Source organism: Hyperoodon ampullatus (assembly GCF_949752795.1).
Source record: "Hyperoodon ampullatus genome assembly, chromosome: 8".
In the NCBI taxonomy this organism is placed as follows: domain Eukaryota; kingdom Metazoa; phylum Chordata; class Mammalia; order Artiodactyla; family Ziphiidae; genus Hyperoodon; species Hyperoodon ampullatus.
Genome location: NC_136921.1, coordinates 5,216,090 through 5,228,844, shown reverse-complemented (window position 1 = coordinate 5,228,844; position 12,755 = coordinate 5,216,090). Strand labels below are relative to the sequence as shown.

Genomic DNA, 12,755 nt, shown 5'->3' with positions numbered 1-12,755 from the left:
AAACAACCCCTCCCCCCCGACCCCGAAACAAGGCTACTGCCCGCAAGGCCACTGTCTGGTGGCCCTTCGCTGTGATGGTTTGTGACCCTGCCCTGCAGTGTCAACACATCAGGTGTTAAAATGCAGAGGATTTCTGGCTTTCTCCATAGGGTCTAACCTCACAACCACCATCCTGTTTTAGTTTCTTGAAACAAACACCTGATTTATATTCAGAGAATTGTGTGTGAACAGACAGTTCTAAAGCCAGTACTTTTACATGTCCAATTCTAGAATTGCATATTCAAAAACAAAGTTGACACGACAATTTTTTTTAATAACAAGTTATTTTCACATGGGAAACTCTAGTTGAGAGCAGTAAAATCTGAGGGACTAAGAGACCATCTGCCCGTGTGCTGGTAGCTGAGCAACCCACCAAGGTGCTGTTGGGTGCTGGCCAGCTCACCTCCACACCCACTTTTCTGAGGCTACTGCCCCTGGACTCGTCCCAGGCCATGGCTGGTGGGATTTGGCCTCATTTAAAGACACCAGGTGAGCAGCTGGGCTCTTTCTCCTGAATCTGCAGTACTTTTTGTGATTCATCCCTTTTTATGCTTAAAATAAATGTGCAGAATACTAAAAATAAAACAAACAAATAACCTTAAGTACATTTCCCCCCAGGGAAACAAGTATGTGCACGACTAATATTCCATTTACCACCAAACTATTTCAGAGACAGTAGTAGATGCTGGAATGTTCACGTACAGCCACCACAGTGGGTATTGGAACATTTCCAACAAACAGCTTACTTCTTTGGTCACACAGGCATACCTCATTTTATTGGCACTTCCCAGATATTGCAGTTTGTTTTTTTTTAAACAAATGGAAGGTTTGTGGCAACCCCGTATCGAGTGAGTCTGTCGGCGCCACTTTTCCCAACAGCACTTGCTCACCTCACGTCTCTGTGTTACATTTGGATAATTCTTGAAATATTTCAAACTCTCTACCAGCAGAAAGGTTGTGACTTGATGAAGGCTCAGATGATGGTCAGCACTTTTTAGCAGTATTTTGAAATTAAGGTATGTATGTTGTTTTTTAGACATAATGCTGCTTAATAGACTACTACAGTAGAGTATAAATATAACTTACATGCACTGGGAATCCCCAACATCCCGTGACTCGTTTTATTGCGATGCCCGCTTTATTGCGGTGGTCTGGAACTGAACCCACAGTAGCTCCAAGGTGGGCCCGTATATTAGATTTTATAGGGAGGGGCCCATCATTATGTGGCTATTTCCTCCTTCAGGGGGCTGACTGAAAACCATGCCCCCCCACCCCATCCGCTCGGTGGGTTTCCATTGGGTTCCAGGGGGCACAGGCTGTGTCTGTACCTGGTGCCCGGTCCCCTCCCATACCCCGCCCAGCTGGCTCTCCTGGTCAGTTCCCATTTCCTCCCACTGCCCTTGACAGTCAGAGATTCTGTCCTGTTCACTCTGTTCCCAGCACCAGCACTGTGCTTATTATTGGCCCATAATGGGCCTTGCTAAATGCTTGCTGAGTGGTGCTTCTGAAGACCAAGGTTTTATTGCCCCAGTGTAGGGAGCTAACAGAGAAATGGGGAACGGCGAACACGGGGAGAACCCTTGCCAAATACTAGTAAGAGCCAAACTGTGTCACAGGTGGAGTGTAAATCAGATATATTCCCCTGTGTTCCTCTATTGCTTGCATGGAAGTCCCTATCTGAGATTAGAAACACACTGTACACTTGGATAAATATTGAGACGGTTACTGGGATGCACAAAATCTTCTCCCTGGGGCAGTATGAGTAGCACCATCCAGAACTTGCTATCTCGTGAGCTCTTTAGACTTGGGAAAAATAATTATTACCCTGGATCTCCCAGAGTACCTGGAATTGTGACAGAGTGTTAAGGAGAATCCTGGTTTTCATGTGGGAATTTGAGCGTGAGACACACACCTTTCTTTCATTCTCTGCTTACTGTGGTCTTGGTTCTTCCTTGTCCTTGAATTTCACTTTGAGACTCTCCCTCAGTGTGCAAGTCCCCAGACAGAGTCGCGCGTGTAACATAGCAGAGCTGAGTTGGTGTTCAGGGGACACAGGTAGTGTTTCGGGAGCCTGACGGCTGACACAGATCAGCTCCCGCTCAACCTTCGCTGTGGCTACAGAGGCAGGTGGTGGTGTCCGTTGAGTTTTCACACAAGGGAGCTGAGGCACTAGCCGCTACTGAAGCCGCACAGGGTCGCCCAGCTCAGAGGCAGACCCTTGGCGGGCGGCTTCAAGCCCGTTCCTCTGAACTGCACTCCCCCTGCCTGGATACACACACTCTGCCGTCCTGAAAGGGCCACAGCCCACCTGACAGCTCAGCATCCACATTCAGGGGCCTCAGCGGGACCTCGGGTCACCAGGTCTCCTGCGTGCTGGGCCGTGCCGGCCCCTGCAGGCTGCCTGTCCCTTGGAACAGCTGCTGAGTTATTGGGGAAAGTACTGAGTTCAGTGGAGGACAGTATGTGAACTTTGGGGGTGGGGGACAGGGTAGGTCCTAACTTTCAAAGACAGCTTTGCAGGAAAGTCTGAGTGTGTGGAGCCAGGGCAGCCTGAATGGGCCTGGGGCTCTGAGCCCAAGGGAACAGGCTGTGGGCCCAGGCGCCAGCATCATACCTGGAGCGTGAGCTGCATCACACCTAGAGTGTGAGCTGAGGACAGCGACGTCCAGGCTTCCCTGTCCACCACAGAGCCCGTGGACATCTTCACAGGAAAAAGGATGCTTTGGGCTCCAGGACCTGCGTGCCTTCTGGGGTTGCTGATATCGCAGGGCATGTTTTATTCTTTGCAGTATCTGAGGTTCTGCTGCTGTGATTACAGAGAACATTTTGTTGGGTTAATCCTATTTTACAGCCATTTTAGTGTTTTTTTTGCAGGGGAAAAGCTAATAAAACTTTATGAAAGTGGAATTGGGCCTGTCCCTGGACGTTGATGACTGGAGATTGGTCCAGGTCAACCAGCCTCCACCTTCCCAGGGTTTCTGTGTTTATTTTAGTCGTGAGAAGATAGCACTTGGAAGAGAGAACTCCTAATGGGTTTCATGTGTTAAGCTGCTAATTTACCTTTTTCTCAAAGTTCTTGGAAGTTAAGATGTAAGGAAATTGAATTTAACTATTGGGCAACAAACCACTTCCCCAAACATTAATTTTCCAGTTTCTTTTTTGAGCAGCAATACCATTTTTACAAAATGTTTTAAGTAGATCTCTGATACATCATGGTGTTCTGTTAATAAAACTTGTACAAGTTCTAGTTATAAATTTCTGACTCATTGCTTATCAGAGACAGCAATAAAGCTATTTTATGATCACAGAATAGGGCTTAAGGGGCTCCTGTTTCAGTTTTATATCTGCCTTTTCATACAATTAATTTTTGATTTTATTTGCTTGATGTCAAGAAAACCTGAGCTACACAGGTGACAAATATATATATATATATATATATATATATATATATATATATATATATATATATATATATATATATATATATTCACCTTATTTGCCATTTCAAGGTACTCTTCCATTAAATACATCCAGAAGTGTTGAAGTAGTAGGAATAGTAGGACTCTTGAAATTCCAGGTTGAATCAATGAAAGCAATGACTCTCATTCCATAGAAGTGTTCAGGTAGGAGCCCCCCTGGACCATGGTCAGCACTGAATGCACTGTGACATCGCCAAGAGCCAGCTGGTTAACTGTTTCCTTGTTGTTGCTTAAGTTACTTGCATCACACAAAAAACTGTCACCGCATGTGTGCCCGGCTTGTCCTTCACGGAAGGTGGGACATGTCCCAAAGCAGGTTGCTTGCTTGTGCAATCTTCATGATTTTCAGGCGCAAACAGATGCAGGATGAGATTTTTAAAAGGCCAGGGCGAGGCTGCAACTTTATCCCAGCAGGTGGGTTCTGCCTCTGCCCAGGTTACCTGATGCAGCCAGAGCCACCATCTTGGTCTCTGGGTGAGTGTGTAACATACGTGCCAGTGCAGGTTGGTTGTCCTTGTGACAACCGTTTCAAAACCAGTTGTACACATGTAAAAAATGCGTATTACATTGGCCATTTTCCAAACCCCTGAAGTGGCTCTGGAGAGTGCTCCTGGGGGTGCACCTTGAACCCTGCTGTGGGATAAGAGCCCCCATCTTGGCTGGCATGGCAGCTTTTCACCAGGGCCTTGGTTGCCCCATCCTTAAAGTGACGTCGAGAGGCTGTCTTTTTCTCTTGGAAGATCATGTGCTGTTTTGATCTGCAGGTTCATATCTTGCATTTCAAGAAAATGCCTCTGTATTTTATCTCTGAATAGTCTTTGAGCCCTTTTGTTGGGGATTCGTTGTCAGAGGTGCCATTTATCCTTTTGTTAGTTTCATTTGTCTTCCTGTCAGTTAACTTCTGTCTTTTTCATCTTGACAGAGTTTATTTCAAGCTGTTCCTCCATGTCAGAATTTCAGCTTTGAGCGGTGTTTCTTCTCTCCCTTACTTTTTCACATTGTATTCGTTCGTTCCAAAATGTTGGTTTGGTCCTCAGTTCTAGAGGCTTCCATTTCTTCCCTCATTGTTTCGGTTTCTTCTCCCTGGAGTTCTTGTCTTGTTAAATGTCTGTTTATAAGTGGCATTAGGGAGGGAAGTGATCAGAAAGGATTTCCTTCTGCTTTTTGAGTTTTGTTTTCTCCTCCGTCGGCTCTTTGGATTTTGCAGGCTCCCTTGCAACCCGCCTCCCCTTTTATTTTGGCTGTGCTGCACCGCTTTCAGGGTTTCATTTCTCTGACCAGGGATTGAACCCCGGGCCGTGGCAGTGAAAGCCCGGAGTCCTAACCACTAGGCCACCAGGGAACCCCCACAATCCCTCCCTGTTTTTTTCCCCTTGCGCTATCTTTGCGTGATAGTCTTACCATTTCTTTAGCTTTTTCCTCCCCTTGGCTGAGATTGGCGCTGTCTTGACTGTAGTCAAGTGCAGGGTTACATGCACTGCTCAGGCTGTTCACATAGGCTGGCCACTCGTCCTGGGTCAGGTATGGGGTGTGGGGAGCCCCCTGCCATCTGGTTTCCTGTGGCAGGACACAGGCTAGAGGAGACATCCCTGGCCCAGAGGGATGGCCCAGTCTGCCCGAGTTCCCATTTCCCAGACCTCCCTCACACCCCCGGTCCCCTGCAGGGAAGCGCTGGGCACAGAAGGCTGAGGCTGGATGTTACTTTCCCTGAGAATCGCACTGTAACGAGTCCCTTTGTCCTCTGAGGGCATCTCCTCCAGACAAAGGTGAGCTGCCCTGACACACAGGGCACTGCACTCCGTAGGAATTTGCTGGATGCCCTGCACCAGGTCCCCTGCTTCCATCGGGGCTGGGAGGGGGTTGTGTTATACTGTCACTCCCTGCAGGGGCCCCCCACCTTGCAGTCTGGGTATCGCAGGCACTTTGCCTGCAGAGAGCCCTGGCGGCTGCTCATTTGGGAACCTCCTAACCGTCAGGGGACAGGGCACAAAGGCCATGCTGCCCCTTCCTGAGCATCCCTCCTCCCTTGGGGATCAGGAGCCGCTCTCCACCCAGCTCTGGAGTCCTCCTTTTTATTCTTAAGGCCAGTGTTTTCGAGGATGGTTATGTAAAGCTTTGCTTCTTTTCTTGGTGGATGGTGAACTTTTTATCTGGCTTTTACTTCCCCCCCTGATTTTATTAGATATGGAAGAAAGGAAATTTGGTTATAGCAAAGTTCAAGTCTTTCATCTTACCCTGGAACTTTGACTTCTATCTCAGTCTTCCTTCTTTGTTTTACTCAGGTCTGGGTGAAATGAAGTTGTTAAAGACCGTGGCCTGTGCGTTAAATCCCATTTCACCTCAAGTCATAAGCATGAGCATTTCACCCATGAAATTACCAATCACCAACACATTAATTAGATCTGTAGTGTTAGTACATTTTTATAGTAGTCCCTGCCCTCCCCTTTTTTAAACAGTGTAAGTTTTTTAAAACTTGGCAGGGGAAATGAAGTCTGATTTGGTTAAATTTTGTAAACAGATATGTAACCAATAAAACTTTTCTTCCCCAGTGTAAAAATAATATGGGATCCAAAATCCCTTTTAAATGTCATGATATGAAACTTCTCCAAAACCTCAGTAATAGGTACCTGACTTTAGTATTTTGATCAAAGTGAAAAGAGCAAAATTAAGTTTAAAGCCTTTCTGGCACATGCATGATCAGATTTTTCATATTCTCCCGGGAGAAATGAAAATATTCATAGTTGTCTCCAGTGTATTCCTGTCATCCCGCCAGTCCTAAATAATTAGGGAACAACAACATTTACAGACATTTGTTCTGGGGCTAAGTAAGAAGAAAATTTTAGGCAAATGGTACAAATGACAAGAATCTCTAAACCATTCCTCCGGGAAAATCAGGTGCTCCTGAGCTGGGGCCTCATGAGGGTGATAAGATGTGAGGCCAGCTTGCAGCTGTGGGGAGGGTCTTAGCGGCTTGACTTTGTCTGATCAGATGCTGGAATAATGCCCCCCCCTCCTCTTTCTTATGGAAAAGGGAAATAGCGTGCTCCACAAATGCAGTTTTAAACTCAAGAATGATATTCATTCTTTGCTTATGCGTGGAAAATAAAGATGGAAATCAGCAGGAAAAAAAAAATGAAACATGTTACTGAGTCCAAGCTCGTACTGCTCACCACACAACAGGCCAATAATCGAGAGATGAGTTGCTGGGGCAAGGAAGAGCGACTTTATTCAGAAAGCCAGCAAACTGAGAAGATGCTGGACTCGTGTCCCAAAGAACCATCTTACCTGAGTTAGAATTCAGGCTCCTTTTATACTAGAAGGGGAGGGAGTAAAGTCAAACACTTACTGGTTCCCATCAGCCTCTGGAGGGGATGTGTTCATTTCTTCCTTTCCTGCAGCCATTCACAGGTGGGCCTGGTCAGGATGTTTCCTGTGAACTAAACAAAGGTTACCTGGGAGGCAGGGTTCCCAGAGATGGGCCATTATGTATCATTTAAGCTTATAGGCAACATCCCTTTAATGATTAACTTGTAATAGAATACAAAAGGTTCTTCCCTATTACACAAAGTGGTAGGCAGGTCTATTTCTTTTTAGTTTCCTAAGCACAGGGATGATTATCATTTGGAACTGAAGACAGTTCCCTTCCAGAGCTGTGAGTGGAGTTAGGAAAAGACATCCTCAGCCCCACTGCCCTGCATTCTTGGTGTCGCCCTGTGGGTACTAGGAAATTACACGAAAGATTCCAAGCTGGTTTGTGGACACTGTGTGCAATGAACTGTCTCAGCAGAAATCCACAGGGAAGAGGGCAGAGGTGAGAATCAGTCAGCACTTCTGGGATTGGGTCTCATGCCTGCTGGCTGGGGGGAGTTTGGTCAGTGTCTGAACTTCTTTTCCACCCCAGGTAGATGTGGATGTTGATGATGATATTTGCATCACAAGATGCTGTGAGGAATAATGGACATGATGTGGGAAGAGAAGTGCTTTGTAAAGTATTATAAGGCTTGCTGTTGCCCGGAGAGCTGTTAATGATATGTTAATATCTTTTAGTCCAATTAGCCAAAAAGACAGAAATGTCAAACATCTGTTGCAGTGTTTACTCCCAACAAGATTTTTTTTTTTTTTTTGAGAATAGGAAAATTTGATTTTCTTTTTTTCCCCCTTAAAGCAGAAATGCCAACCCAGGTGAGATGGTTATACCTCCTTCAGTGTAGACAGCCCTTATATTTAATAGGGCTCCATTGTAGGTCCATCCTACCTAGCTTGAGTTTAAAGAGTAGAGGGAACCCGGTTGTTTTTACCTATGCCAGCATCCCAGATTCAAAACTGGTTCCCCCAGCATGAGATCAGGACTCAGGGGAGTAACCTTGAAACCTTGATAGTGATTGGTTACCAGTCGATTATAAGGGGCCCCCTTGAGTCTTTTTTCAAGATATTAAAGGAACAAAACAACTGACCTTTTCTTCCTGGTGTGCTATTCACAATATATCCAGCATCCCTGTTCTTGATAGGTATATTCAGGTCCATCTTTTACTCATTTTTGGAAGAAATTAAGACCTTGACTCGCTTAAGAAGGCAAGCTCAAGGGCAAACAGTTTCCCAGGGCAGTTTTCTGGAAACTCTGAAAACTAGGCTTTGGGTGAACCAGAAATTTAATAAATTGCATGTGAGGTTGAGTTCAGACAAGAAGAATGTCCCCTCTGTGTGCTCAAATGAGATGCAAACACTTCTTCTACTGTCCAGCGAAACTCAGTTAAGAACATCAAAGCCCAGAGATGAACTTGGTTCTGCTCACCTATCTCTACCTGTTTGCTGCATACTTAATGTGGTGCTGTCTACCTCTGCTGACCTCATGGCATCTTTAGAAGGAACAGACTTAAGTGCAGGAGGGACCTCTGTTTTCCCTTCTCATGGAGATGTCATCACAGGTACAGAGCCCTTGTACCCCTGTGTACTCGGTGGGCAGGCAGCTGTGTGTGGGACACTGCACACATATGCACAGGTGGGCTGAGCCAAGGGCATGTTGATGGTTCCCAGTACAGGGGTCAGATTTGGGTACACTTTCTAAAAGTAAAACCTACCCCTCAGGTAATTTAATGTTACGTAATAGTATTTGGCAGTCAGAGATGGTTGACGATTATTCGTGTAACAAGTTTATAGTGTGGGCCGCAGGCCAGGCTGTGCATTAAATGCTAGGAATACAAAGCTCGGTAAAACAGACCTGCTAGCCCTCTGTATCCACAGATTTGTTCAGCCATGGATCTGAAACACTCAAAAAAAAAAAAAAAATTACAGGAAGTTTCAAAAAACAAAACTTGAATTTGTCTCATGCTGGCAGCTATTTATGTAACAGTTATGTTGAACTTACAGCTATTTACGTGATATTTACACTGTATGAGATATTATAAGTAATCTGGAGATGATTTAAAGTATACGGGAGGATGTGTGTAGGTTATGTGAAAATACTGCACCATTTTATATAAGGGATTTTGGAACTAGTCTCCTGTGGAGTGTGAGGGATGACTGTAATTGGAAATAGGATTATAAAATAGGCATTTAAAAATGTGCACGAGAAATGAAGTTGGATGTAGAGTTTGGTAGTATGCTCTAATATTTTGGTAGGAAAAGATCTAATGGCTGGGATGGATGGCAGTTTTGAATTTCAGATAATGAGAGAGGTGGCCCCTGGTGAGTGTAGACCAGCTTGGTGCCACCCCCACCTTCATCCCAAGGCTTTTTCCCTTTGTGTATCTAAAGTGAACTGTAGAAAACGGATTTTTCTTTTCTTTTCTTTTTTGCGGTACGTGGGCCTCTCACTGTTGTGGCCTCTCCCATTGCGGAGCACAGTCTCCAGACACGCAGGCTCAGCGGCCTTGGCTCACGGGCCCAGCCGCTCCACGGCGTGTGGGATCCTCCCGGACCGGGGCACGAGCCCGTGTCCCCTGCATCGGCAGGCGGACTCTCAACCACTGCGCCACCAGGGAAGCCCAGAAAACGGATTTTAAAGTCTAATTTTATTTACCTGCTGGGCTGTGTTTCTCCAGTGCCCAGTGGTCTGTGTTCCCGTTGAGCCTGCTGACAATCTATCTGCAGTAGGAGTTTATTTTTTATATATAACTTTATTAATCATAGTCTTACTTTTTCACAATCTGGGTGCTTAAAACACCTGGCTGAATTTTATCTAATCAAACCTTTGGGTTCATGGCAAATACATTTGAGTGTTTCATTTTTGTTTCCTGATGTATGTATAACGCCAGAGAAAACACAGAAGTCATTGCAAGTGTCTAACATTTGCAATTGTAAAATATTGAAGAGACATACTGATTACATACCTTAGGGCGGAAATGAAAAGTGATTTTAGAATTGGAAGGGGCCTTAAGGATGGAGGAGAGAATCACCCCTCCTTTTAGAGCTGATGAAAATTAGGTCCAGAGGCCTCTGCCTGACGTTACAAGGCAGAGGAGCAGAAAGAACTCTGCAAACCTGTCTTAACTTGAATATTGTGATTCAACTATCTGGACACGTAACTTGGGATCGTGACTGTACAAAAATATGTGAAAGAAAGTGAATGAACGAATAGATGTGAAATTCATCCAACAAGCGCGTGCCCTGTAAGACACACGAGGGCATAGAGACCCAGGGGAGGGGCAGGGCCATCAGCGGGCGTCATCCACGGAGAGCTGGATGGTGACGCCCAGCGGGTGCCTGCTCCCCAGGGAGATGGGGGGAGGCGGCTGGCAGCGGAGGGGTGCGGGTACTGCGGGAGCTCCCCTCCTGCCCTGGAGACCACGCGGACTAGTGAGGAATTGGCCGTGTGAGACCAGCGTGCCCAGGGCAGCTGTGAAGGCTCGTGGAGGTCGAACCTGAGTTCATCAGACCAGGGCTGGCCTCCGTACGCTCAGATGCTGGGGGTCAGGGCTCGTTTGGGGAGCTGCGGGGCACAGGGACCGTGAATCACTGCGGGGCCTCCTACAGCCAGATGCGCAGGTGCAGAGCGGGCCTCAGCCCGTCTGGTCCAACGCGCATGCGCTCTGTCCCTCGTCCCCCCGGCCATCAGATGTGTTTCCTTCCGTCCGTTCTCCACGGACTCCGCCCTCCTTTTTCGGTGTCGGCGATGAGGGGGGTCAAAATGAGAGTTCCTCCGTTTTAAAGTTGGAAAGTTTTCTTCGGTTTTTGAAGTTTTGCTCTTTAAGCACGTGCATCTTGCCTGTGACGGGGTGCGGGCGAATGCGGGGCGGGAGCGGCCGCGTGCGCATGCGTGCTCGCTTGCAGAGGCGACCTCCCCGCGGGCCGCCCCAGCCTCACGTGGCAGAAGCCCACTTGCAGACACTTATTAGGGGTGCGGTGAGGTGGGGTGGTTTGGGACGGGGAGTCTAGTTTCTGCTTCTCGGGCGCTGGGATGGCCCAAACCCCGGACTCTCGGAGGGAAGGTCCGCGTCGTCGAGGGGCCACTGTGGCGGAGAGCTAGGTGTGACTCCGGGGGTCAGGGGGCCGGCACCCAGCCTCTGGGGCCAGTGGGGAAGCTTCACCAGCGAGGTTCGCGGGCTTCCAGTTATTCGGGGGTTAGCTGGTGACTCTGGAAGGCCTCTGTGCCGAGGAGTTGAAATGAGCGCCGGTGCTGGCGTGTTCCTCTCGAGACCACGAGTCCCGAAGCCCAGTGAGGGGTGACTGCGGCAGGCTCAGAGCCCAGAGCTTGGGAAGGTCGTTTGTCTCCGGAGGTGGCAGAGGGCGTGGCAGAGGGACCCAGAAGTGGAAGTATTTCCCGCTGCCCAGGGGAGGCCTGGCAGTCCGATCCGGGGCGCTGAGGGGAGATGCTTGAGGCACCTGGGCGTGGGAGGGGTCAGCCCCTGCCGCCTTCACGTGGCCACCCCCGTGCCCCCAGCATTCCGGCGGGGCCCCTGGTGGTCTCTCGCTAACCCAGCGTGGTCTCTAACGCTCTCCGTCCGCCAGCTGCACTGCTGTGTCTCCACCTGTGCGGAGCTGCCATCCAGTAGTTTGTGTCTAACCCGTGTGTAGTAGTTGAGCACCCTTCCCTTCCCTGTGAACTGTGCACACGGAAACACCATCCCCATGCTGTTCTATGTTTTCCTTCCAAGAACTGGGTTTCTCTTGAGGAGAATACAGATTCTCAGCCCTTGAATTTGTCAACGTGCTGGCGACCAGGCCCCTGTTCAGCAGACACAATTCGTTTCGGTTTTGCGAACCCAACGAGAGAACAATTTCCGTGCTCTCTGTTTCTGGACTCGGTATCAGCGTGTTCCCAGGGAGAGAGAATTCCTGAATTTACACACAAAGCCTGCATTAAAATCCCACGCTTCTCAGCCACGAGTGATCCTGGCGTTGCATGGAGGCTGTGTATTCTAACTAGAAAGGAACACGGGTTCTTAAGGATGGAGATCTGAATCTGAGTTCAGTAGTTCTTTTAAAGTCCGGGGGCCCCTGGAGGCAGAGCCGCAGCCCCCTCCTATTAACACTCAGGGCTGCCCCCAGGGCCACAGCCTAGGGTGTATTTTTCCACAAGCGAAGCCCACGTCTGTTTGCCCTCCCCTCGCTCTGTCTTTCCCGGGTAACAAGATCTTTTGTGTGTGTGGCAGGTGGCAGATTCAAGAAAGAGATTGTTGTTGACGGACAGAGCTATCTGCTGCTCATCAGAGATGAAGGGGGCCCTCCAGAGGCCCAGGTGAGTACTGCACGCACACTGGTGACCAGCTTTCACCTGTGCCTCCTTGGTCAGGGTCTGACTCCACAGGTGTTTCTAAGAAGTCGGTCAGGTGCATACAAGAAAAGGTGAGAGAGAGGCCCCGGGAAAATGCTTTCTGTGACTGAGGTTTTTCTCATCCATGAGAGACTAATTCTGTTGTTCCTTCAGACAGAAACCTAGAGGGAAGTTTGGGCTGTGTGGCTGATTTTCACTTTGCGTTTTTTTTTTTTGTTTTTTTTTTTTTGCGGTACGCGGGCCTCTCACTGTTGTGGCCTCTCCCGTTGTGGAGCACAGGCTCCGGACGCGCAGGCTCAGCGGCCACGGCTCACGGGCCCAGCCACTCCGCGGCATGTGGGATCTTCCCGGACCGGGGCACAAACCCGTGTTTGTGCAGGCGGATGCAGGCGGACCCTCAACCGCTGCGCCACCAGGGAAGCCCCACTTTGCGTTTTTTAAGAAGGAAGGAAGAGCAGAATCTGCACTGATTTGTCAGCTCAGCTGAATTGACATCTGGAAGTGTCTATAGCCCTTTTTTTCTC

General features: G+C 48.2%; 1 protein-coding gene across 2 annotated transcripts in view; it reads left to right on the top strand.

Moving 5' to 3' along the window:
- AGAP1 (ArfGAP with GTPase domain, ankyrin repeat and PH domain 1) overlaps positions 1–12,755 on the top strand; it is a gene marked incomplete at both ends in the record, with an annotated part of 558,849 nt that overhangs the window by 209,114 nt on the left and 336,980 nt on the right. For both annotated transcript variants that reach the window (XM_079710781.1, XM_079710780.1), the window contains one exon: positions 12,110–12,195. In XM_079710781.1, the coding sequence (XP_079566907.1) occupies positions 12,110–12,195 (86 nt within the window). The remainder of the gene's footprint in view (positions 1–12,109; positions 12,196–12,755) is intronic.